This window comes from Tachyglossus aculeatus, chromosome 19 (assembly GCF_015852505.1).
Source record: "Tachyglossus aculeatus isolate mTacAcu1 chromosome 19, mTacAcu1.pri, whole genome shotgun sequence".
Taxonomy (NCBI): Eukaryota; Metazoa; Chordata; class Mammalia; order Monotremata; family Tachyglossidae; genus Tachyglossus; species Tachyglossus aculeatus.
Window position 1 is genome coordinate 16,165,745 of NC_052084.1, and position 25,173 is coordinate 16,190,917.

A 25,173-nucleotide genomic window follows, 5' to 3' on the forward strand; every position below is an offset into this window, starting at 1 on the left:
AATGGGGATTAAGATTGTGAGCCCCACGTGGGACGAACCCTGCCCAACAGCGGGCTCACAGTCTAGACGGGGGAGACAGACAACAAAACATATTAATAAAATAAATAGAATAAATATGTACAAATAGAGTAGTAATAATAATAATAATAATGGTATTTGTTAAGCGCTTACTATGTGCAAAGCACTGTTCTGGGCATTGGGGGGATACAGGGTAATCGGGTTGTCCCACATGGGGCTCACAGTCTTAATCCTGCTTAGAGGAGCAGCATGGCTCAGTGGAAAGAGCCCGGGCTTTGGAGTCAGAGGTCACGGGTTCAATTCCTGACTCTGCCGATTGTCAGCTGTGTGACTTTGGGCAAGTCACTTCACTTCTCTGGGCCTCAGTTCCCTCATCTGTAAAATGGGGATTAAGACTGTGAGCCCCCCGTGGGACAACCTGGTCACCTTGTAACCTCCCCGGCACTTAGAACAGTGCTTTGCACGTAGTAAGTGCTTAATAAATACCATTATTATTATTATTATTATACTTGGACTGGGCAGCCCCGTATGAGAAGCAGCGTAGCTTAGTGGAAAGAGCCCGGGCTTGGGGGACTGAGGTCGTGGGTTTGAATCCCGGCTCCGCCACTTGTCGGCTGTGTGACTTTAGGTAAGTCACCTCTCTCCTCTGGGCCTCAGTTCCCTCATCTTTAAAATGGGGATTAAGATTGTGAGCCCCACGTGGGACGAACCATTAACCTTGTATCTATCCCAGCGCTTAAAACAGTGCTCGGCGCATCGAAAGCGCTTACCAAATGCCGTCATTATTATTATGCGGGACCTAATACTCTTGCATCCGTCCCGGGGCTTAGTCTAGCGCTCGGCCCGTGGTAAGGGCCTAACAAAAACCACAGATATCATCCAGCTCCCAGCAATCCTACCTCATAATAAACCCCCAAACACCCACCCGCCCGTCCCGAGCCACTCGACAGTAACCAGCCGTCACCTTCCCTCCTCCCTCCAACTCCCCCCAGGCGGCCTAACTGTAAGAAACCTGAAATAATCCCGTCGGCTAAGCATCCCTCGGATAACACCACTGGGATTTCTAAATCCACCTAGAAATAAACTCCCGCTAAGCCCATCCCAAGGCTCGACCTCATCCAGGCTGCTACCGTCTCTCCCTTCCTCCTTCCCACCTCCGCAGTGCCCATTGTGCCGCCTCTCCCAGCTCGGTCCTTTGGCTCCTTTCCACCACCACCGGCTACAAGCCTCGCAGGTAGTAGCGGGAAGTTGTTTGGGGTCCCAAGGGAAGAGCTTTTTATTGCCAAAGGGCCTAGCAGCTCACCCTGGTAACCCTACAGCAACAGCGTGGCTCAGTGGAAAGAGCCCGGGCTTTGGAGTCCGAGGTCATGGGTTCCAATCCCGGCTCCGCCACATGTCTGCTGGGTGACCTTCTCGGAGCCTCAGTTGCCTCATCTGGAAAATGGGGATGACGACTGTGAGCCCCACGTGGGACAACCTGTTCGCTTTGTATCCCCCCCCCCCCCAGCGCTTAGAACAGTGCTTTGCACAGAGTCTTCTAGACTGTTGGGTAGGGACCGTCTTCCAGGGTAGTAAGGTATTTCCTCAACCCCTTAGACCCCTGTTAAGTAACTTTTGTATTTCATCATACTGTATCCTGTTTCCTTTGGTTTTAAGCAAATAAAACCAGTGTTTTTCACTAGAATCACCTCTATAAGGTTATCAAAAGGTGACTGTGAATCAAAGAATATGAGGTTACTAAAAATAACTACTAAAAATTTTACCAAAAATATTTTGAAAATAACCTCTATTTAGAAGCTGTTTTATCTTTCAAAATACTCTTTTAGCATTTCACACATTCACTACCTTGTTGGGATTATATAAGGATTATATCAGGCTTTCCCAGATTGAGCCCCCTCCTTCCGCTCTCCCTCCTCCCCCTCACCATCCCCCCCCGCCTTACCTCCTTCCCCTCCCCACAGCACCTGTATATATGTTTGTACATATTTATTATTCTATTTATTTTACTTGTACATATTTACTATTCTATTTATTTTATTTTGTTAATATGTTTTGTTGTCTGTCTCCCCCTTCTAGACTGTGAGCCCGCTGTTGGGTAGGGACCGTCTCTATATGTTGCCAGCTTGTACTTCCCAAGCGCTTAGTACAGTGCTCTGCACACAGTAAGCGCTCAATAAATACGTTTGAATGAATGAATGAATACGTTGCCAACTTGGACTACCCAAGCGCTTAGTACAGTTCTCTACACACAGTAAGCACTCAATAAATACGATTGATTGATTAGTAAGCGCTTAACAAATGTCATTATTAGTATTTACCCACCAGGAATAACGGTCCTCCCAGGCAGATCTCCGGTTCCCAACCCACTGTAGTATTGATTCATCCAAGCAGCCCTCCATAAATAAACCCGGAGCAGTTCCCTCTGGACCCTCCCTTTTCCCATGGTCCCCCCACTCTTCCCGCGGCTAGGTTATCGCCCCACGGTAGCGGAGGGAGAGGGAAGGCGGGAGCTAGCAGAGGATCCCAAAATTCCCAGATTCCCAAGGATGGGCAAGGATGGGCAGGGTCCCTCTGGGAGCCGGGAGTGGGGGCAAGGAGTGGTCTTTGCCACCAGTCAGCTCTGCCCACCGTCCATCTCTGGGGAGGAGTGGGAATAATAAGGTCTGGAAGGACTAGGCCTCAAGACCCTGAGCCAAACTCTGAGGTAAATCAATCAATCAATCAATCAATCGTATTTATTGAGCGCTTACTGTGTGCAGAGCACTGTACTAAGCGCTTGGGAAGTCCAAGTTGGCAACATATAGAGACGGTCCCTACCCAACAGTGGGCTCACAGTCTAGAAGGGGGAGACAGAGAACAAAACCAAACATATTAACAAAATAAAATAAGTAGAATAGCTATATATAAGTAAAATAAATAGAGTAATAAATATGTACAAACATATATACAGGTGAAGCACACTGAGGGCTGGCTTGGACACGGAGGACATTTCTACCATTGTCCCAGTGCAAAAGGAGCTTGATATCAGGCCCATAATCAATCAATCGTATTTATTGAGCGCTTACTGTGTGCAGAGCAAAGTTTAGCGAAAGGCTGCCCACATATACCATGAAGCCCCCCCTAGACCGTTGACCAGACACCTGTTGGGGGGGAGAGCGTCCTTACACCTCAGTCAATCGTATTTATTGAGCGTTTACTCTGTGCAGAGCACTGTACTAAGCACTTGAGGGAATACAATACGACAATAAAAAGACCCATTTCCTGCCACAACCAGCATTCAGTCTACAGCCAAAACGTACCCTCCCAGCCTGGTACACACATAATAATAATAATGATGGCATTTATTAAGCGCTTACTATGTGCAAAGCACTGTTCTAAGCGCTGGGGTAGATACAAGGTAATCAAGTTGTCCCACGTGGGGCTCACAGACTTACTCCCCATTTTCCAGATGAGGGAACTGAGGCCCAGAGAATTGAAGTGACTTGCCCAAAGTCACCCAGCTGACAAATGGCAGAGCCAGGATTTGAACCCATGACCTCTGGCTCCAAAGCCCGAGCTCTTTCCACTGAGCCGCGCAGTATGGCCTTCTAGACTGTGAGCCTGCTGTTGGGTAGGGACCGTCTCTATATGTTGCCAACTTGGACTTCCCAAGCACTTAGTACAGTGCTGTGCACACAGTAAGCGCTCAATAAATACGTTTGAATGAATGAATGAATATCCTCTGTCCTCTGCCCACCACTGCCCGTCTAGGTGGCGGCCCTTCAGGACTCAAGTTCTGGGGAGGCTGGCAAAGTTGCCTCCTGTGTCCCTTAGAGCTCCACTACAGAAAGCAGCGTGGCTCAGTGGAAAGAGCCCGGGCTTTGGAGTCAGAGGTCATGGGTTCAAATCCCGGCTCCGCCAGTTGTCAGCTGTGTGACTTTGGGCAAGTCACTTCACTTCTCTGGGCCTCAGTGACCTCATCTGGAAAATGGGGATTAAAACTGTGAGCCCCCCGTGGGACAACCTGATCACCTTGTAACCACCCCAGCGCTTAGAACGGTGCCTTGCACATAGTAAGCACTTAATAAGCACCATCATTTTATTATTATTGTTATTAGAAAGGGGGTGCAGGAGCCGGGGCTCGGGGCATCCCCACAGGTAGGGGATGTAGGCCGCACTCGAAGAGAGGTCTGGAACTCATTCATTCATTCAGTCGTATTTATGGAGCGCTTACTGTGTGCAGAGCACTGTACTAAGCGCTTGGGAAGTACAAGTTGGCAACGTACAGAGATGGTCCCTACCCAACAGTGGGCTCACAGTCTAGAAGGGGGAGACAGAGAACAAAACGAATGGGTATCCCCACAGGAAGGGGGTGCAGGCGGCTTTGGAGGAATTGTCCGGGGCTCAGAGCATCAGAGCCGTCATCCCGGCTTTGTTATCCCGCTGCCGCCTTTGCTGCTCGCCCCGTTCTCCCGGGACTCCTGCCCTCCTCCCGCGGGAGTCGAGCCCGTAGCCCCGGCAGCAGAGGCAGGGAGACCCCGGGGTACCCAGGGCACAGAACTCGGGTGGCCTGGCAGCTTTGCCGAGTTGGCCTTCTTCCCGGCCCCAGGAAGACTGGGGGTCAGGGGATGCCGTTGGCTACTGGCCACTCCGTCCGCCGGCACAGGCCGCCTGCGGAGGAAGTGGGGGGTTTCGGGGGAACCACCGAGGCCGGCCCCGGGACGAGCGGAGGACGGGCGGCACCTCTTCCCTGGGCCTCCCCCGAGCCTCCCCACCCATCTTGGGCCCAACAGTTCGGCCTGCTGAAGGGCGCGGCCGTGCCACGTGCCACGCTGGGAGCCGTAGTCCCTGGGGGCTGCACCTTGGTGTCCCTCGGCAACGAGGCTGCTTTCCATAGAGGAAGGGCGGGGAGAAAGCCAAGATGGGGCAGGTGAGGTGGGTGAGCCAGGGGGAACCAAGAAACGGGGCCAGGGCAGCCCACCTCCAGCAAAAACCCAGTCGCCCCACCTCCCCGCAGCGGGCCCATCCCCGCTGAACTTTGCCCTCAGCTCTCTCAGCGGAACACAGGGCTGCCGCTTATCGGGAGTCCCCATTTCGAGCTCCGGATGACAACCGTGCGAGAGGAGTGGCGGGCGATTTCGGCGAGCCTTGGCGGGGTGGGGATTGGGCCAAGAGGGCCAGCTGCCCTGACCCCGTCACCCTGGCCCCACCAGAGCTCCCACTGATCCGGCTCAGCCTGCGGCGAGCCCACCCACCCTGGCCGGCGGCTCTCCCGTCCGATCTCGACCCGCTGTCGGAGGGCCAGAGGGTGAGGCGGGGGGGAACGAGAGGCCCGATTCTGCACCCTGAGGTCCCTCGCCCCGGTCCGAGCTGGCACCTGGGCTCCAAGCCGGGGAAAGTTCCCGCCCAGAGCAGAATGGCATCCTTCTCTCTTCCCCTGCCACCTCTCCTCCCCTTCCCTCGCGGCCCTGCTTCTGGGCCTTATCTCCTGCAGCCAGCAGCTTCCCCCGGGCCCGCCAGCGCCAGCTCCGGGAGAGAGGGGGGCTAAGCTGGGAGGGTGGGCAACGGAGGCGGGAGGGGGCCGCGCAGGGGGAAGGAGGACGGCCCGGTCACCCCAGCTCTCCGGCCCCCAGGGAGGACGATGTGGCAGTAGCGGCCATGCTGCCCTTCCTCTTGGCCGCACTGGGCTCGGCCGGTGCCACCTGCAAGGCTCCGGGCTGCGGAGGCGGCGGAGGCGGCAACAACACGAAGGACTATTGCTACAGCGCTCGGATCCGCAGTACCGTGCTGCAGGGGCTGCCCTTCGGGGGAGTGCCCACCGTCCTCGCCCTCGACTTCATGTGCTTTCTGGTGAGGGAACGGCGGTCCCGTGGCCCCCCGGTCCCCTGGATCCCACCCATCACACGACCCCTCCGAGTGGCCCCCGGGCCCCAGAAGCCAGTCCTCCGGCGCCTAGCCGACCGAGAGCCCCACGTGGGACTCGATTTGCTCGTGTCCGTCCCGCCGCTTAGTAATCCCGGCTCTGCCACTCGTCTGCTGTGTGACCTCGGGCAAGTCGCTTCACGTCTCAGGGCCTCAGTTACCTCATCTGCAAAATGGGGATTAAGACTGGGAGCCCCACATGGGACGGGGACTGGCTCCAACCCGGTTTGCCTGTACACACCCCAGCAGTTAGTACAGCGCTTCGCCTAGAGTAAGTGCTTAACAAATCCCATTATCACTATTATGACAGTGCCCGGTACAAAGTAAGCGCTTAAGGAAGCAGCATGGCCTAGTGGCAAGAGCACAGGCTTGAGAGTCCGAGGTCATGGGTTCGAATTCCGGCTCCGCCACTTGTCTGCTGTGTGACCTTGGGCAAGCCGCTTCACTTCTCTGGGCCTCAGTTACCTCACCTGTAAAATGGGGATTAAGACTGTGAGCCCCATGTGAGACAGCCTGATTACCTTGTAATAATATTAATAATGATGGCATTTGTTAAGCACTTACTATGTGCAAAGCACTGTTCTAAGCGCTGGATTTTACAGATGAGGTACACGTGAGACAGCCTGGTTACCTTATAATAATAATAATGATGATGGCATTTGTTAAGCACTTACTATGTGAAAGCACTGTTCTATGCGCTGGATTTTACAGATGAGGTACACGTGAGACAGCCTGATTACCGTGTAATAATAATAATGATGATGGCATTTGTTAAGCACTTACTATGTGAAAGCACTGTTCTAAGCGCTGGATTTTACAGATGAGGTACACGTGAGACAGCCTGATTACCTTATAATAATAATAATGATGATGGCATTTGTTAAGCACTTACTATGTGCAAAGCACCGTTCTGAGCGCTGGATTTTACAGATGAGGTACACGTGAGACAGCCTGATTACCTTGTAATAATAATAATAATGATGGCATTTGTTAAGCACTTACTATGTGCAAAGCACTGTTCTAAGCGCTGGATTTTACAGTTGAGGTACACGTGAGACAGCCTGATTACCTTGTAATAATAATAGTAATGGTGATGGCATTTGTTAAGCACTTACTATGTGCAAAGCACTGTTCTAAGCGCTGGATTTTACAGATGAGGTACACATGAGACAGCCTGATTACCGTGTAATAATAATAAGGATGATGGCATTTGTTAAGCACTTACTATGTGCAGAGCACTGTTCTAAGCACTGGATTTTACAGTTGAGGTACACGTGAGACAGCCTGATTATCGTGTAATAATAATAATGATGATGGCATTTGTTAAGCACTTACTATGTGCAAAGCACCCTTCTACGCGCTGGATTTTACAGATGCGGTAACTGAGGCAAGGAGAAGTCAAGTGACTTGCCTATAGTCACACAGCTGACAGTTGGCAGAGCCGGGATTTGAACCCCTGAACTCTGACTCCAAAGCCCGGGCTCTTTCCACCGAGCCACGCTGCTTGTATCTACCTCGGCGCTTAGAACAGTGCTTGGCGCTTAACAAATACCATAATTGGTATCACCAGCTCTCAAAGCCCCCTACGTAGACCCCCCACCCTGGGGGTCCACATACCATCACAGCCCTCTCTCCCGTCCCGGAGCCCCTTCCTTCCCCGTTCTCTGCCCCCCGACCGCCCTTCCCGCTCCTGCACGGGGGCGGCCCAGCCCGGGGAGGGGAATGGACGGGCAAGGGCTTCGACCCACCTTGCCTATTCTCCCCCCGACAGGCGCTCCTGTTTGTGTTCTCTATCCTGCGCAAAGTAGCCTGGGACTACGGGCGCCTGGCCCTGGTGACCGACGCTGACAGGTGAGGCGAGGAGGGGGAGAGGCCCGGGGGATCCTCAAGGGCAGAGTTGGGGGCGGGGGTCCTTCCCCACGGGCCCGCAGCCCCTCTCTCCTCCCCAGCTGTGCTCCGTCCGAGACCTGGATGGGGGTCGGAGGGACGCCTTGGTGTGGGTGGGAGACCAGAAGGGGAGACCCTGAGCTGGGCCGTGGTAGCATCCAGCCTGGATCCCCCGTCCGCTCCATCCCCTCGCCGCCAGGACCACTGACGTGTCTGTTCTCTGTCCCCAGGCAGAGACGCCAGGAGAGGGATCGCGTGGAGCAGGAATAGTACGTGCGGCCCAAGCACACCGTTGCCCCTTCTCCCTGCCTCTCCCTCCCCGCTCCTCTCTCTCTCGTCCTCTGCCGCTTCGTAGTTTTCTTTTGCAGTTTTCTCTCTCTGCAGTCTCGTGGTTGCGGGATTAACGCAGCTGGTGTGCTCCGAGGCGGGGGGCTCCGGTCTTGTCTCTGCTCCCCCAACTGAGGGACACCCGCCCTGGGGAGACCCTCGCCGTCCAAAGCCGGGCCCCGGAGCCGGGGTGCAAAAATACCCAGGCCCCTTGGCTAGGCCGAGCCTGCTGTGGACATGAAACTGGGGCTGGGGGCTTGGCGGTCAGGTAGAGGAGATGGACAGACAGACAGGCCGAGGCTTCTTGGAGTAAAACAGTGAGCCACTGTCCAGTCCGCCCCCTTTTTACTGCCCGCTATCGATCGGGAGGGATTTGCTCTTATCGCACTCACCCGTTTTAGCCCGGGCTGAAGTCAGAAGGCCCCAGAGGAGTCTGAGAGGTTGTCCGGATGGGGCTTCTGGACTGTGAGGTGGCTCAGACTCAAGCAAATAGGTGACCCGAAAAGGAGGGGGAATGAGGACTTTTAGTCAGGGAAGGCCTCTTGGAGGAGTTGTGATATTAGAAGGGCCTAGAAGATGGGGAGGGTGGTCAACTGTCGGATGTAAAGGGGGAGGAACTTCCAGGTCAGAGGAAGGGTGTGGGCGAGATGTCGGTGGCGAGATAGACGAGATCTAGACACGGGAGCGGAGCGTGCAGACTGGTTCGTTGTACATCGCTGAGGTCAGCTAGGAGGGGGAGAGCCGACGGAGTGTTTTAAAACCGATGGGGAGGAGTTTCTGGCTGGTGCAGAGGTGGGTGGGCAACCACCGGGGGAGAAGACATGCGGACTGAAAGGTTTTTCAGAAAAATAATCAGGGCAGCAAAGTAGGGACTGGAGGCAGGGAGGTCAGCAAGAAATGGTGACGATTCCGCCCCGGACTTTGTGGATAAATGTCATTGATTGAGTGCTTATTCTGTGCAGAGCGCTGTACACGGCACTTGGGAGAATGCAACAGAATCGGCAGACGCGTTCCCTGCCCATAATGAGCTTACAGTCTAGAGGGATCCCGAGGTGATCTGTGAGCGTGGACTAGCTGTCAGAACCTGCAGAGACATTTGCCCCTGGGTACCTGGCTTGCTCTTCGGTCGTTAGGGTTAGCCCGTGCAGATTCAAGTCCAAGGAGGAATGTTCCTTTTGAGAATTCCCTCCCAAGAACACTCCTACCCCTCCAGGGTCAACCACAGGCAGACAGGCAGGTGTCCGGAAGCAGAATCTCCAAGAGCACAATCAGTCAGTCAATGGTGAGAATCAATCAATCAATCAGTCATATTTATTGAGTGCTTACTGTGTGCAGAGCACTGTACTAAGCGCTTGGGAAGTACAGGTTGGCAACATATAGAGACCGTCCCTATCCAACAGTGGGCTCACAGTCTAAAAGAAGCAGTGTGGCCTAATGGAAAGAGCATAGGCCTGTCAGTCAGAAGGACCCGGGTTCTAATCGTGGCTCCGCCATCTGTCTGCTGTGTGACCTGGGGCAAGTCGCTTCATTTTTTCTGAGCCTCAGTTCCCTCGTCTGTAAAAGAGGAATTAAGACTGTGAGCCCCATGTGAGACTTGGACTGTGCCCAAACTGATTAGTTTGTATCTCCCCCAGCGCTTAGGACAGTGCCCGGCCCATAGTAAGCACTTAACACATACCATTAAAAAAGTATTTATTGAGCGCTATGTGCAGAGCACTGCACTAAGCTCTTGGGAGAGTTCAGTACAACAGACAGATAAGCAGCATGGCTCAATGGAGAGAGCACGGGCTTGGGAGTCAGAGGTCATGGGTTCTAATTCCGGCTCCGCCGCTTGTCAGCTGTGTGACTTTGGGCAAGTCACTTAATCAATCAATCAATCGTATTTATTGAGCACTTACTGTGTGCAGAGCACTGTACTAAGCACTTGGGAAGTACAAGTTGGCAACATATAGAGACAGTCCCTACCCAACAGTGGGCTCACAGTCTAGAAGACTTAACTTCTCTGTGCCTCAGTGACCTCATCTGTAAAATGGGGATTAAGACTCTGAGCCCCACATGGGACAACCTGATTACCTTGTATCCTCCCCAGCGCTTAGAACAGTGCTTTGCACATCGAAAGCACTTAACAAATGCCATCATTTTTATTATTATTAAGTGAGACCCCTTGTCTGCGCCGAGGGCGGTGTCTGAAGTCAGGAGGAGCTGGTCCTGGAAGGCTTCTTGGAGGAGGCGGGGTTTGAAGTGCGGAGGCGGTTCACGCCGAGCGGCCCCAAGGCTGTGAGAAACAAGGCGGGAGGGGAGGTGGCCAGTCATGCTGTGGCGGGATTCCCAGGCAGGGAGCTTGGAGGGGTCAAGGGCAGAGAAGCAGCGTGGCTCAGTGGAAAGAGCCTGGGCTTTGGAGTCAGAGGTCATGGGTTCGAATCCCGGCTCCACCACAAGTCCGCTGTGTGACCTTGGGCAAGTCACTTAACTTCTCTGAGCCTCAGTTACCTCATCTGTAAAAATAGGGATGAAGACTGTGAGCCCCACGTGGGACAACTTGATCATCTTGTATCCCCCCCAGCGCTTAGAACAGTGCTTTGCACATAGTAAGCGCTTAACAAATGCCATCATTATTATTATTATTATTATTAAGGGCGAGAGGTGGGATCAGATCTGAACTCTGCTGGGAGTCAGAGGGCGGTTTCTGTTCCCAGAGGCCTCGCTTCCCTTTCCGCCACTTCCAGCCTCCCAGAGTCCCCCAGGACCGGCCGCCCCAGGCCCAACCCTCTCTCTCCTCACCCTGGGGCCCCTCCCCACCCACCCCGACACGTCTGCAGAGACAAGACTTGGGTCCCCGACACCTCTCCCCCCCACCCGTCCCCAACTTTGTGCATTTCAGGGCTCCTCCCAGGGCTGGGATTTGAGGTGGAGCCCCCAGCCCAGCCCCTTCCATCCCGCCAACCCGCTCTTCCGGAGGCCCAGGATGGAGTAGCCCAGCTGTGCTCCCTCCCTCCCCGTCCCTTCTCTCTCTCCTTCCCCCCCAGCCCCAGTTAAATCGCAGGTGAGGGGCTCGGCCAGAAGAGAATTGCCGGAGCGGGGGACTGGGGTCCCCTGGGCTGACGGATTTCATCCCCACAGGCTGGGAGCAGAGGGCGGAGCGTGTTGGCCTTGGAGGGTAGCCTGCGATTGTCCCCCATATTAGACACAAACACACAACTCCTTCCCCCATCTCTGGCACCGAAGCCAACATTCCTGTGGGTCCGTTAGGCCCAGAACTAGAGAACCCTCCAGAAGTCACCTTGTTCATCCCCCCTTCAACCCTCCTCCGACCCAGACGTTACTCAGCATCATCTTCGTAACTGTGGGACTTACTAAGCGCCTGTTACGTGCTCAGCACTGGGGTAGATGCAGGATCATCGGCGCGGACACCACTCCGGTCCCACACGGCGCTCCAAGAGCCCACGGCGGAGGGAGGATGGACAATGAATCCCCATTTTACTAACGAGGAAACAGGTCCAGAGACGCTAGGGGATTTGCCCTAGATCACAGAGCAGGCCTGTGGGGGAGGCAGGATTAGAACCCAGGTCTCTCGACTCGCAGTCCCGTCCTCTTTCCGTTAGGCCATGCTGGAAGGTGGTAACTCTTATCTGTAAAATGGGGATTGACTGTGAGCCCCACGTGGGACAACCTGATCACATTATATCCCCCCAGCGCTTAGAACAGTGCTTTGCACATAGTAAGCGCTTAACAAATGCCATTATTATTATTATTATCATTCTCCTGCCCCTCTCCCTGGCCAGGGTTTCCCCGATAAGCGGGAAGGACCAGGGGAGCGGTAGTAACAGTAATGATATTTAGAGAAGCATATATTATATGCTTAGAAGAGATATATTAGAGAAGCAGCTTGGCTCAGTGGAAAGATCACGGGGTCATGGGTTCAAATCCCGGCTCCGCCAACTGTCAGCTGTGTGACTTTGGGCAAGTCACTTCACTTCTCTGGGCCTCAGTTCCCTCATCTGTAAAATGGGGATTAAGACTGTGAGCCCCCCGTGGGACAACCTGATCACCTTGTAACCTCCCCAGCGCTTAGAACAGTGCTGCGCTTAGTAAATGCCATCATTATTATTATTATTATATTTACTGAGGGCCCACTGGGGGTGATGCGCTGTACTGAGCGTTCGGGAAAAGCCACCAGAAGCACGAGTCCCATCCCCTGCCCTGAAGGGGCTTTTACTCTAAAAGGGCAGACGGATGCCAAAGTATTCACACACGGGATAATCGGAGGAAGGGGTTGGAGTGGGCCCGGGTCTCTGACCTCCCTCCCGAGCCGATCGCCACCAGGTAGCGGGGGGTCTCCGTTCTGTGCTTGTGTCTCTCGTGTGCCTTTTCTGGAACCGGGGCTCCGGCTAGCGGCCCTCCGCCGGACCCCGGGGCCCCCGTTAATCCGGTCCGTCCCCGCCCCCGTCCCCGTTATCCCCCCGCAGCGTGGCCTCGGCGATGCACGCGGACAGCCACGACCGCTACGAGCGTCTCACCTCCGTCTCCAGCTCCCTGGACTTCGACCAGAGGGACAACGTGAGTCCGTCTTCCCCATCCCCCTTTCCCGGGCCGAGCGGGGAGCATCCTCCGTCCGTCCGTCCGTGAGAAGCAGCGCGGCTTAGCGGATAGAGTGGGAGTCAGAAGGGTCTGGGTTCTAATCCCGGCTCCGCCACTTGCGAGTCACCTCACTTCTCTGGGCCTCAGTTACCTCATCTGGAAAATGGGGATTGAGACGGGGAGCCCCACGTGGAGCTATGAGAAGCAGCGTGGCTCAGTGGAGAAGAGCCCGGGCTTTGGAGTCAGAGGTCATGGCTCCTCCACATGTCAGCTGTGTGACTTTGGGCAAGTCACTTCACTTCGCAGGGCCTCATCTGTAAAATGGGGATGAAGACTGTGAGCCCCCTGTGGGACAACCTGATCGCCTTGTAACCTCTCCGGCGCTTAGAACAGTGCTTTGCACATAGTAAGCGCTTAATAAATGCCATCATTATTATTATTATGTGGGACAGGGACTGTGTCCAACCTGACTAGCTTGTATGCACCCCAGCGCTTAGAACAGTCTGGCACGTAGTAAGCACTTAATAAACACCACAATTATTAGTGTCGTGGGAAGGGGCGGAGGAGGGAGACAGCCCGGTTCCTTGAGGGGCTGAGGTCGGATGGATAAATTCCCGTGGAGGCACAAAGGTCCGGCCTGGGTTTACTGGCCACTTTCCGGGGCTAAAGATTCCAGAGAGGGGTTTTCCCTCCTCTACTCCAGCCTGCATCTGGTTCGGAAGTGGGCCGGCCAGCCGAGCAACCAGAGGTATTTACTGAGCGCTTACTGTGTGCAGAACACTATACTAAGTGCTCAGGAGAGCATCATACAATAGTGTTGTCAGTCGATCGTGGTTATTGAGTGCTTACTGTGTGCCGAGCACTGTAATGAATGCTTAGGAGAACACCATCATCATCAATCGTATTTATTGAGCGCTTACTATGTGCAGAGCACTGTACTAAGCGCTTGGGAAGTACAAATTGGCAACATATAGAGACAGTCCCTACCCAACAGTGGGCTCACAGTCTAAAAGGGGGAGACAGAGAACAAAACCAAACATACTAACAAAATAAAATAAATAGGATAGATATGTACAAGTAAAATAAATAAATAAATAAATAGAGTAATAAATATGTGGAACCATATATACATATATACAGCACCATACAGTAGTGTTGTCGGTCGATCACGTTTATTGAGTGCTTACTGTGTGCAGAGCACTGCAGCGCTTGGGAGATACGGTATAACAAACAGACACAATCCCGGCCCACAGCGAGCTTACAGAATAGAGACGAGCTCACAGGCCTACCTTGTAGGAAGGAGTTATCATCAAGCGATACCCACATTTTCAGATACGGCAACAGGATTCAGAAACGTAGTTTTCTCAAAAGTTCAAATGCATTTGTTTTGATGCGAGAGCTGAGGTCACCGGACGGGATTTCAGAGATGGTAGAAATGGGTCTTGATGACTTGGGATAGTAGGAGGGGGTGTCAAGAGATCAGAATCTCTGTCGGGGGACAGGACAGTCGTGGGGAGCAGGAGGGAAGGCGGGTGAGGAGGTTGTGGTCTCTATACGTTGCCAGCTTGTACTTCCCAAGCGCTTAGTACAGTGCTCTGCACACAGTAAGCGCTCAATAAATACGATTGATTGATTGTGGTCGGATAGAGGGATTTCAGAGTTGGTGAGATCGTACAATGACTAGAACTGAAAAGATCAAGCAGGGAAGGGGAAGACTGGGGGTGTGGTGGGTGAGGGGACATGGACTCTGTCCAACCTGATTGGCGTGTGTCTACCCCAGCACTTAGTACAGTGCCTGGCGCATAGTAAGCGCTTAACAAATTCCATGGAAAAAAAGACAAGGGCTGTAAGGGTGCGGTGGGGGGCTGAGGGAAGTCCAACCCGATTTGCTTGTATCTACCCCATCGCTTAGTGCAGTGCCTGGCGTGTAGTAAGTGCTTAATAAATACCACAGTGATGATGATGGTTATTCCCTTTGGGTCCCGCAGCTATAGCGGGAGAGGGCAGGGCTCTGACCTTGGGAAGGAGAAGGGAAGAGGATTTTCCCTCCAACTGCCCCTCTCACCTTGTCCCCTGCAGGGTTTCTGCTCCTGGCTGACAGCCATCTTCAGGATAAAGTAAGTGAGCAAGGCCCCAGAGAGAGAAACCCCCATTGACCCCCCCCAACCTGCCAGAAGACCCCTCCCACCCCTTCTCCCCAGGGCTGTACTGGATTCCTCCAACCCCTCCCCTCCGGGCCTCAGTTCTGCCCACCCCCATCCCTGCCAGGGCCAGGCTGGCCCCCCAGGAAGACCCCTGGGCCCCCAGCAGGGTCAGCTGCAACCAGCCTGGAGAGAGCATCTTGCCCAACGGCAGGCAGAGAAAGCGACAGAGTCCCGGCAACAGGCCAAGTGAAAGAGTCCCAGCAGCAAGCAGAGAGTGGCTAAGTCCCAGAAGCAGGCAGAGAGTGGCTAAATCCCAGAAACCGGCAGCATGTAACAAAGTCCCAGCAGCAAAGTCTCAGCAGGCAGAGAGAGCCAGTCCAGGTTAGACTCTCCTCCCCTCCCTCATCCCCAGAGCCATCAGGAGCTCACTTCCGATGCGATCGTCAAGCCCGGGGTCTCCGGGGAGCGGGCCGACGGGCTACCGGCCGGCCGGCCGGCTCCCCACCTGTAATCCCACCCCCGTCCCTCACCCCCCGCCAGGGACGACGAAATCCGGGATAAGTGCGGGGCGGACGCCGTCCACTACCTGTCCTTCCAGCGCCACATCATCGGGCTCCTGGTGGCCATAGGGGTCCTCTCCGTGGGCATCGTGCTGCCCGTCAACTTCTCGGGGGACCTGCTGGGTGAGTGGCCGGGCCTGAGGAGGGACGGGGGCTGGCGGCGGGGCCGAGGGTCCCAGGGCCTTAACCTCAATTCCCCGTCCCGTCCCTGCCCTCAGAGAACAACGCCTACAGCTTTGGCAGGACGACGATAGCCAACCTAAATTCTGGGTAAGTGGGAGACGGGGAGAGGTCCTGCCTCTTCCGCCTGGAATGGTGGCGGAGGGACGGAAGGGGCGGTTATCCCAGTGGATAGGGAGCTGGGGAGGGGCGGGGGGGCAGAGTGTGGTGGTCCGATGGGCAGGGGGAGGCGACTCCGGCACCCACGCCAGCCCTCCGGTCCGGGCAGGAACAACCTATTGTGGCTGCACACCTCGTTCGCCTTCCTGTACCTGCTGCTGACCGTCTACAGCATGCGGCGTCACACCTCGAAGATGCGCTACAAGGAAGACGACCTGGTGAGTCGGGGCTCCCCAAGCCCCCTTCTCTGCCCCAGCCCCCGGGCTCCCCGAAACTTCAGCCTAAGGCCCAGCTGTCCCCCGCCACCCACGAGGCTCAGGCATCGTGATGATCACACATGCGTACGAAGCACTCACTACGCTCCAAGCCGTGCCGTACTGAGCGCCCGGGAAACGCCCGACGGTCAGTTAGCCGGGGGATCCTGCCCCACGAGGGACTCCCAGTCCGCGTGAGCAGGAAGAGCATCCCAGATCCAACGCCGTGGCCCTGGACACCCCGGGAAAGGCAAGGCTCGGCAGAGCTGAGTCCGGCTTCCCGTTTGCCGTCATCTGTCGCCCTTGGGTCTCCCGGCGCTTCGGGCCGCGGCCTCTTGTGTGGGGCTAGCCCGGCCCCTTGTTGCTCCCCACACAACCACCTCATCCTGGGCCCCGTGTCCCTCATATCAACACACACATAGACACGCACTCTTGCTGCCCCCACAACTTTCGTTCCCGGCGAGGGACCAGCCAGCCTCCAGAACCATCCTCCCTCTCTCCCGCCCCCAGGTAAAGCGCACCCTGTTCATCAACGGCATTTCCAAGTATGCAGAGTCCGAGAAGATCAAGAAACACTTTGAGTGAGTCACTCCCCAGCCCTCCCGACGTGCTGTCCGTGGGTCCCCTCCCCGGGACCCCCTCCCTCCTAACCCTTCGGGTTCGGGTCCAGAATGACTCCAGCTGGTCACCTCTAATAATAATTGGGGTACTTGCTAAGCACTTATGTGCCAAGCACTTTTCCAAGCAATGGGGTAGATACAAATTAATCAGGCTGGACAAAGTGTGTGCAGAGCACTCTCTGGGAAGATAAGTTGGCAACATACAGAGACGGTCCCTACCCAACAACGGGCTCACCGTCGGTCACAGGCAGCCCATCCACATACACACTACCCGCAGAAACACCTGCGGGTTGGCATGTTGCATTGAGAAGCACGCACACAACCCGTGCACATTAGATATGACTCACACGGTGCATGCCTGTGGAGAAACACAGTACACACCCCGCCTCCGGCACAATGTACGTGCAGGCGAACACACCTGCCCTGCCCCACAGAGGGTCTTCTTGAAGGGAGAGAAAGAGAGGCGGCAGCTCTCGGGCCTGGTTTATTTGGGGTCTGGATGGGGCGCAGGGCTGGGAGGTGGGGGCTGGGGGTCAAAGTTCCCAGGCACTGGTGGTGCCAAGGGAAAAGCGGGGGTTTGGAGGGAGTACCTGGGGAGAGGGGGTGGGCTTCAGTTGTGACCGGCAGGGCGTCGGGGGTCTCTATTCCAGGGAGGCCTATTCGAATTGTACAGTGCTAGAGGCTCGGCCCTGCTACAACGTGGCCAGACTCATGTCTCTGGACGCCGAGAGGTAATGGGCATCCTCCTCCCCCAACTCTCAATGCCCCCAGTGCTGGCCCGCTCCCTTGGGACCCAGCAGATGCTCCCCCCACCCCCAGCTTCATAGGAGGCACTGTGGGCTATTGTCCATGATGCTGCGCCAGGGGAGGGTGGCAGGGTGACTCTGTCGGGAGAAGGCTGAGGGCGAGGGCTGGTGGGAGGGGAGGGGAGGTGGATCGGGGCAGGACGAATTGGTGGGTTTTCTCCCTGCTGATGGGGTTGTCGGCACCAGAAAAGAAGAGACTCCCGGGAGCCCTAGGACACATGGAGGGAGACAGGCTGGCTTTGGTTCCTTCCCCTGTTCTCTTTTTCCTCCTTCTCCCAGCCCTCCACCTCCTCCTCTCCCTCTTTCTCCCCATCCTCCTCCTCCTCCTTCTTCTTCCCATCCTCCACCTCCTCCCCTTCCTCCTTCTCACTGTCCTCCACCTCCTCCTCTCCCTTTCTCCCCGTCCTTCACCTCCTCCTCTTCCTCCTTCTCCCGTCCTTCACCTCCTCTTCTCCCTTTCTCCCTGTCCTTCACCTCCTCCTCTTCCTCCTTCTCCCCGTCCTTCACCTCCTCCTCTTCCTCCTTCTCCCCGTCCTTCACCTCCTCCTCTTCCTCCTTCTCCCCATCCTTCACCTCCTCCTCTTCCTCCTCCTCCCCATCCTTCACCTCCTCCTCTTCCTCCTTCTCCCCGACCTTCACCTCCTCCTCTTCCTCCTTCTCCCCGACCTTCACCTCCTCCTCTTCCTCCTTCTCCCTGTCCTTCACCTCCTCCTCTTCCTCCTTCTCCCAGCCCTCCACCTCCTCCTCTCCCTCTTTCTCCCCATCCTCCTCTCCCTCTTTCTCCCCATCCTCCTCCTTCTCCCCATCCTACATCTCCTCCTCTTCCTCCTTCTTCCCACCCTCTACCTCCTCCTCTTCCTCCTTCTCACTGTCCTCCACCTCCTCCTCTCCCTTTCTCCCTGTCCTTCACCTCCTCCTCTTCTTCCTTCTCCCCATCCTTCACCTCCTCCTCTTCCTCCTTCTCCCCGTCCTTCACCTCCTCCTCTTCCTCCTTCTTCCTGTCCTCCACCTCCTCCTCTTCCTCCTTCTCCCAGCCCTCCACCTCCTCCTTTCCCTCTTTCTCCCCATCCTCTTACTCCTCCCCATCCTCCACCTCCTCCTCTTCCTCCTTCTTGCTGTCCTCCACCTCCTCCTCTCCCTTTCTCCCTGTCCTTCACCTCCTCCTCTTCCTCCTTCTCCCCGTCGTTTACCTCCTCCTCTCCCTTTCTCCCCATCCTTCACCTCCTCCTCTCCCTTTCTCCCCATCCTTCACCTCCTCCTCTTCCTCCTTCTCCCTGTCCTCCACCTCCTCCTCTCTCTCTTTCTCCCCATCCTCCTCCTCCTCCCCATCCTCCACCTCCTCCTCTTCCTTCTTCTCCCCATCCTCCTAGACCAGGGGAACTGCCCTCCAGGGGGGACCCAGGGTGACGCGGCAGCGACCGGGGAGGGGGTACTCGGCGGGGGGCAGGCAGTGATCCGGGGATGGTGCCAAACAGGAAGAAGGCCGAGCGGGGGAAGCTGTACTTCACCAACCTGCAAAGCAAGGAGAACGTCCCAGCCATGATCAACCCCAAACCCTGCGGTCACCTCTGCTGCTGCGTCGTCCGTGGCTGCGAGCAGGTACCCGGAGCGGGAGGCGGGGACGGTCCAGGCCCACACCCTGGGGCGCGACCAGAGCCCGCTGACCGTGACTCGGTGGCCGTCCCACCCCTCCAGGTGGAGGCCATCGAGTACTACACACAGCTGGAGCAGCGTCTGAAAGAAGACTACAAGAAAGAGAAGGAGAAAGTGAATGAGAAGCCCTTGGGCATGGCCTTTGTCACATTCCACAACGAGACCGTCACCGCCATGTGAGTCGTCCTCGGCCTCCACCTGGAGCCTTGATCCCACCCTTTCCTCACCCTCATCCTCCTCTTCCTTTCCTCCACCTCCTCCTCTTCCTCCTTCTCCCTGTCCTCCACCTCCTCGTCTTCTTCCTTCTCTCCATCCTCCACCTCCTTCTCTTCCTCCTTCTCTTCCTCCTTCTCTCCATCCTCTCCCTCCTCCTCTTCCCATCCTCCACCTCCTCCTCTTCCTCCTTCTCTCTATCCTCTCCCTCCTCCTCTTCCTCCTTCTCTCCATCCTCTCCCTCCTCCGCTTCCCGTCCTCCACCTCCTCCTCTTCCTCCTTCTCCCCATCCTCTACCTCCACCTCTTCCTCCTCCTCCCCATCCATCTCTTCCTTCTCCTCCTCCCGCTTGACTGCTGACAGAATCCTGAAAGACTTCAACGTCTGCAAGTGTCAGGGCTGCAAGTGCCGAGGGGAGCCCCACTCCTCCTCCTGCAGCGAATCCCTCCACATCTCCAACTGGACGGTCACCTACGCCCCCGACCCTCAGAACATCTACTGGTGAGGGGCCGGCAACGGAGGGCATGGGGCGTGAGGAGGGGCCTGGGCAGGGGAAATGGGATGAGATGGGAGAAGGGTGGGGGCTGTCACTGGGTGGGTCCTGGCTGGGGGAAGATGGAGAGCCAGGAGGAAGAAAGTGGAGAGGGGGCTCTGGGGACTAAGGAAGCCTTGCTGAGGAAGCGGGAAGTTGGGATAGGGGAGACTGGAGGGAATTGGAGCAGAGAATCGGGAGACGGTCCGGGGAAAGCGGAGTGGGATGGGAGAGGTAGAGCTAGAGCCTGGGAGAGTAAAAAATGGTCATAATTATAATAATAATCATTGTGGTATTAAATGCTTACAATGTGCCCAACACTAGCTCTTGGGTAGGTTCAGTGACATCAGAGATGCAGTCCCCGTCCCACATGAGGCTCACCGATTTTTACTTTATTATTTTTTTGAAGGGTATTTGTTAAGCGCTTACTATGTGCCAGGCATTGTACTAAGCGCCGAGGTAGGTACAAGCTAATCAGGTTGGATTGTGTCCCACGTGGGGCTCACGGTGTATGGGGAAAGGAGGCTGGGCATCCCCATTTTACAGATGAGGAAACTGAGGGCCAGAGAAGCGAAGTGGCTTAATCCGGGACACAGAGCAGGCAATGGGCAGAGCTGGGACTAGAACCCAGGTCTCCTGTCTCCCAGACCCGCTTCTCTAGGCCGTAGAATAAGAAGGGGGCTAGGGACAGTGGAGGTGCAGGGCGAGGGGCGGGCAAGGCCTCTCCGTCACCCCCTCACCACGCCGTTCCCCCCGACAGGGAGCACCTGTCGATCCGTGGCGTGGTCTGGTGGCTCCGGTGCCTGGTCATCAACGTGGTCCTCTTCATCCTGCTCTTCTTCCTCACCACACCCGCCATCATCATCACCACCATGGACAAGTTCAATGTCACCAAGCCCGTGGAATACCTCAACGTGAGCCCGAGAGCCCCTGCCCTCAGCCCGCTTCTTCCGGGGGGGCGGGGAACGAGGCAAGGGGAGCGAGGGCTGATTTTTGTTGTCCCCCCCTTGTTCCGCAGAACCCCATAATCACCCAGTTCTTCCCTACGTTGCTGCTGTGGTGTTTCTCTGCCCTGCTTCCTACCATCGTATACTATTCAGCCTTCTTCGAGGCTCACTGGACACGGTGAGACCCCCCGGGACATCTTGGAGCGCTTTCCGGACCTGGGAGCTAGGAGGGAGTGCCCAGACCGAAGGGTCAGACGTCACCCGGTCCGGCCCGGTCCCTCCAGATGGCGGAACCGCCAAAAACGTCCGGGGCGGCCGGATGGATTCATTCAGTCATTCAGTCATATTTATTGAGCGCTTACTGTGTGCAGAGCACTGGACTAAGCGCTTGGGAAGTCCAAGTTGGCAACATATAGAGACGGTCCCTACCCAACAGCGGGCTCACAGTCTAGAAGGGGGAGACAGAGAACAAAACAAAACATATTAACAAAATAACGGTGCGGTCTGGTCCAGGGGCAAGCAGGCAATCTCGTGGGACAGAGCTGAGCCACTGCACAGCACAGGAGACGGGCAGAACGGGATGGATGCTCGAGAGCTCAGACTGAGCCAAGCACTGGGGAAGGGAGCTGGGTTCGGCCGGAGTCGGAGGGCCCAAATCTGGAAAGCCTTCCTGGAAGAGGTGCCCTGCCGGCCGCAGTTGCTCGGGGAAACCTATTTCCGATGGAGTAGGCGGGATGCCCAAGCTGGAGGTTTTGGTCTAGGGAACCCCAAGGGGCTCTGACCACTGAGGGGTCACGGCCCCTCTTCCCCAGTGTGCTGCCCCCACACTGACCCTCCCCTCCATTTTTTCGCACCCGGGCCAGCTCGGGGGAGAACCGGACGACAATGCACAAGTGTTACACTTTCCTCATCTTCATGGTGCTGCTACTACCCTCTCTGGGGCTGAGCAGGTGAGTGGGGGTTGCCAATTTGGCAATTATGGCAATTATGGTTGGCAATTATGTTGCCAATTTGTACTTCCCATGCGCTTAGTACAGTGCTCTGCACATAGTAAGCGCTCAATAAATACGATTGATGATGATGATGGGGGTTGGGGCTGCCGGGAGCGGCCAGAAGAGAGGCCCGAGAGAGTTGGGCAGAGGGGTTGGGGAAGGAAGAGGAGAGCGCCGAGAAAGCCGGAGCAGTCGGGAGAGAACGGCAGCGAGGAGCGGGAGCCGAGTCTCCCCCAACTCGGATGGAGATGAGCCCGACCCCCGCGGAAGGGGGTTGGCATCGGCGGGAGGGCTAGGGCAGGGATGTTGGAAAAGCCCATTCCTCCAAGCCCAGGAATAACCCCGTGTCCCCCACCCACCCTTTTTCCTCTCCTCTCCCCCACCTCCAGCCTCGACGTTTTCTTCCGCTGGCTCTTTGACAAGAAGTTCCTGGCCGAAGGGGCCGTGCGGTTTGAGTGAGTGATGGTTGGAACCCGTAGGGCGTCGTGGGCGTTTTGGGCACGGGGCAGGAAGCGGGCACGGACTGGGGGTGTCTTGAACCTTCGGGGGGGCCACAGATTGGGCACGGGAGGAACACAGGCTCTGGGACTGTGGGAAACCCAGGGACACCCTAGGGTTTCACGTGGCATCTCGGAGAAGCAGCGTGGCCTAGCGGATAGAGCACGAGTCTGGGAGTGAGAGGGACCTGAGTTCTGATTCCTGGCTCCGCCACCTGTCTGCTGTGTGACCTTGGGCAAGTCATTTAGCTTCTCTGTGCCCCTGTTACTTCACCTGTGAAATGGGGATTAAGACAGTAGGCCTCACGTTGGATAGGAACTTTGCCCAACGTGATTAGCTTGTTTCTATCCTGGTGCTTAATACAGTGCCTGGCACATAGTAAGCGCTTAACAAATAGCATTAAAAAAGTGGGGGGCACAGAGGAGCAGGCACTGGGGAGACCCTCAGCGGGGGCAGACTAACATAACCTGGCCTTGTAGAAAGAGCCCGGCCCTGAAAGTCAGAGGACCTGGATCCTAATCCCGACCCTGCCGCTTGTCTGCTGTGTGACCTTGGACGTGTCACTTAACTTCACCGTTGCCTCATCTCGGTCTTCACTGTTACCTCATCTCGGTCGCACTTGTCAAATAGGGATTGAATCGTCCTCCCCCCAAGTTAGGCTGCGAGCCCCACGTGGAACAGGGGCTGTGTCCGCAGCGTGGCTCAGTGGAAAGAGCCCGGGCTTTGGAGTCAAAGGTGGTGGGTTCAAATCCCTGCTCCGCCAGTTGTCAGCTGTGACTTTGGGCAAGTCACTTCTCTGGGCCTCAGTTCCCTCATCTGTCAAATGGGGGTGAAGACTGTGAGCCCCCCGTGGGACAACCTGATCACCGTGTAACCTCCCCAGCGCTTAGAACTGTGCTTTGCACGTAGTAAGCGCTTAGTAAATGCTATCACTATTATTATCGCAGCGCTTAGTACACCGCTTGACACATAGTAAGCCCTTAACAAATACCATTTAAAAAAAAAAAAAGAGGCAGGCAGGCACTGGGCAGAGGGGTGACTGGCACAGACTGGGGAAGAGGCCCAGGGCAGGCGGGCACCGGAGAGGCCTACGGTGGAGGCCGGGACCATCAAAGGCCAGGGAGGTCTCCTGCGGCCCGGGCAGAGCCGGCTGGCATCGGCGCGGCCCACGGCAGGGGCCCGGGACCGGCCCAGGTGGTAGAGGTGCCCGGGGCCGCCCCCAGGTGCGTGTTCCTGCCGGACAACGGCGCCTTCTTCGTGAACTACGTGATCGCGTCGGCCTTCATCGGCAACGCCATGGACCTGCTGCGCATCCCCGGGCTGCTCATGTACATGATCCGCCTCTGCCTCGCGCGTTCCGCCGCCGAGAGGCGCAACGTCAAGCGGGTAGGGCGGGCGGCCCCGCCGGGGGCACGGGGCGGGCGCAGGAGGACCGCCGGGGTGACTGGGGGCGCGGGCGGCAGAGGAGAGGAGAGGGAGGTGGCAGCGGCGGGGAGACTGGTGTCTCCAGCCTGCGGCCTGTCGTGACTTCCAGGAGCGGGCACCCTCGCACTGTGGTCCTGCGGGGACCCTGGTCTCGGAGGCCTTCGGCCTCTGCTCAGGCCCAGTCGTTCGATGGCACTGCCCCGCACCAACTTCCCTGCCCACCTGCCTCGCCCTTCCTTCCCAGTTTCCTTCTCCCGTTCCCTCATCCAGCCCAGCTCCTCCTACCTACCTTCCCCACTCCTCACCCCGCCACACCCCTCAGCCGCCCCTTCTTTCCATTCATTCATTCGAGCATATTCATTGAGCGCTTACAGCGTGCAAAGCACTGTACTAAGCGCTCCGCCCCGCCCCTCCCTTCCCAGTCCCACCACTTCCTCCTCAGGCCCCATCCCTCCTTCCACAGCCCCACCCCTCCCTCCTCAATCCCTCCCATCTTCCCTCAGTCCCACTCCTCCCTTCCCATTCCCGCCCCAGCCCCATCCCTTCTACCTCAGCCCTTCCCCTCCCTCTCCCAAGGCCTGACACTCGCCCCCTCGCCGCCCCCCGGCCCCCTCGGCTGCCGCCCCCTCTCCCCCCCAGCACCAGGCCTATGAGTTCCAGTTCGGCGCGGCCTACGCTTGGATGATGTGTGTCTTCACAGTGGTCATGACCTACAGCATCACCTGCCCCATCATCGTCCCCTTCGGTAGGCAGCGCCGCCCGGGCCCTGGGCCCTGCTGGGGGGGACTCAGGCCGATCCCCGTCCGTCCCCTCCCGCCCCGGCCCCGCCAGACGCCCTCGCCCCGGCCCTCTGGACCGCCCAGGGCAGGGTGCTGTGGCCAGAGCCCTGGGCTGGGAGATCAGATAGATCCCCGTGACCTCCCAGCATCAGCTCCACCGGACCTCGGGGCCTCTCCGGGGCCGGGAGAAGCCGGCAGGTCTACCCAACTCTGCCCACAGCCACCCTCTCCGGCCCACTCCGAGGAACCCACAGCCCTCTCGTGTGTGTGTGTGTGTCTGGGTGTGTTTGGAAGCGGCACCCTGTGCATTTCATACACACACAAACACACACACACACACTCTCTGTCACTCATACGCACACACAAACACGCTCCTGCCCCAGAGGGAACAAGGAAAGATGGAAGCAGATGGGTTGGGGCAGATGCAGGAGCCCAGACCCAAGCAGAGACGGGGAAGAGTTCCCACAACTGAAGGTTGGAAAAGGGACCGGGATTGGGCTCCCCGAGAGGTCAGCGACACAGGGCTGGAGGAAGGGAGTTCTCTGGGGGTCCTGGGTCAAACAACTGGGGGTCCCGGAACCGGGGATGGCATGGTGGTGGTAGCCCTGGCGTTAGTCTCCTCTGAGCCAGGGAAAGGGGGTGTCCTGAAGGTTGGAAAAGGGACCTGGATTGGGCTCCCCGAGAGGTCAGCGAGGCGAGC

General features: G+C 56.7%; 1 protein-coding gene across 3 annotated transcripts in view; it reads left to right on the forward strand.

The window, feature by feature from the left end:
- The window catches only part of TMEM63B (transmembrane protein 63B), a 45,657-nt gene that overhangs the window by 14,484 nt on the left and 6,000 nt on the right, over window positions 1-25,173 (forward strand). The window contains exons 2-20 of one of the 3 annotated variants that reach the window (XM_038761002.1): window positions 5,631-5,847; window positions 7,691-7,770; window positions 8,037-8,075; window positions 12,600-12,690; window positions 14,791-14,828; window positions 15,396-15,538; window positions 15,634-15,685; window positions 15,864-15,972; window positions 16,519-16,589; window positions 17,279-17,359; window positions 18,910-19,033; window positions 19,130-19,263; window positions 19,664-19,801; window positions 20,593-20,746; window positions 20,851-20,957; window positions 21,643-21,729; window positions 22,161-22,226; window positions 23,493-23,655; window positions 24,334-24,439. In XM_038761002.1, the coding sequence (XP_038616930.1) occupies window positions 5,656-5,847; window positions 7,691-7,770; window positions 8,037-8,075; window positions 12,600-12,690; window positions 14,791-14,828; window positions 15,396-15,538; window positions 15,634-15,685; window positions 15,864-15,972; window positions 16,519-16,589; window positions 17,279-17,359; window positions 18,910-19,033; window positions 19,130-19,263; window positions 19,664-19,801; window positions 20,593-20,746; window positions 20,851-20,957; window positions 21,643-21,729; window positions 22,161-22,226; window positions 23,493-23,655; window positions 24,334-24,439 (1,975 nt within the window). In that variant the 5' untranslated portion in view covers window positions 5,631-5,655. Of the gene's footprint in view, window positions 1-5,630; window positions 5,848-7,690; window positions 7,771-8,036; window positions 8,076-12,599; window positions 12,691-14,790; window positions 14,829-15,395; window positions 15,539-15,633; window positions 15,686-15,863; window positions 15,973-16,518; window positions 16,590-17,278; window positions 17,360-18,909; window positions 19,034-19,129; window positions 19,264-19,663; window positions 19,802-20,592; window positions 20,747-20,850; window positions 20,958-21,642; window positions 21,730-22,160; window positions 22,227-23,492; window positions 23,656-24,333; window positions 24,440-25,173 lie in introns of those variants that run through there. The other 2 variants (XM_038761003.1, XM_038761004.1) reach the window with 2 other exon arrangements.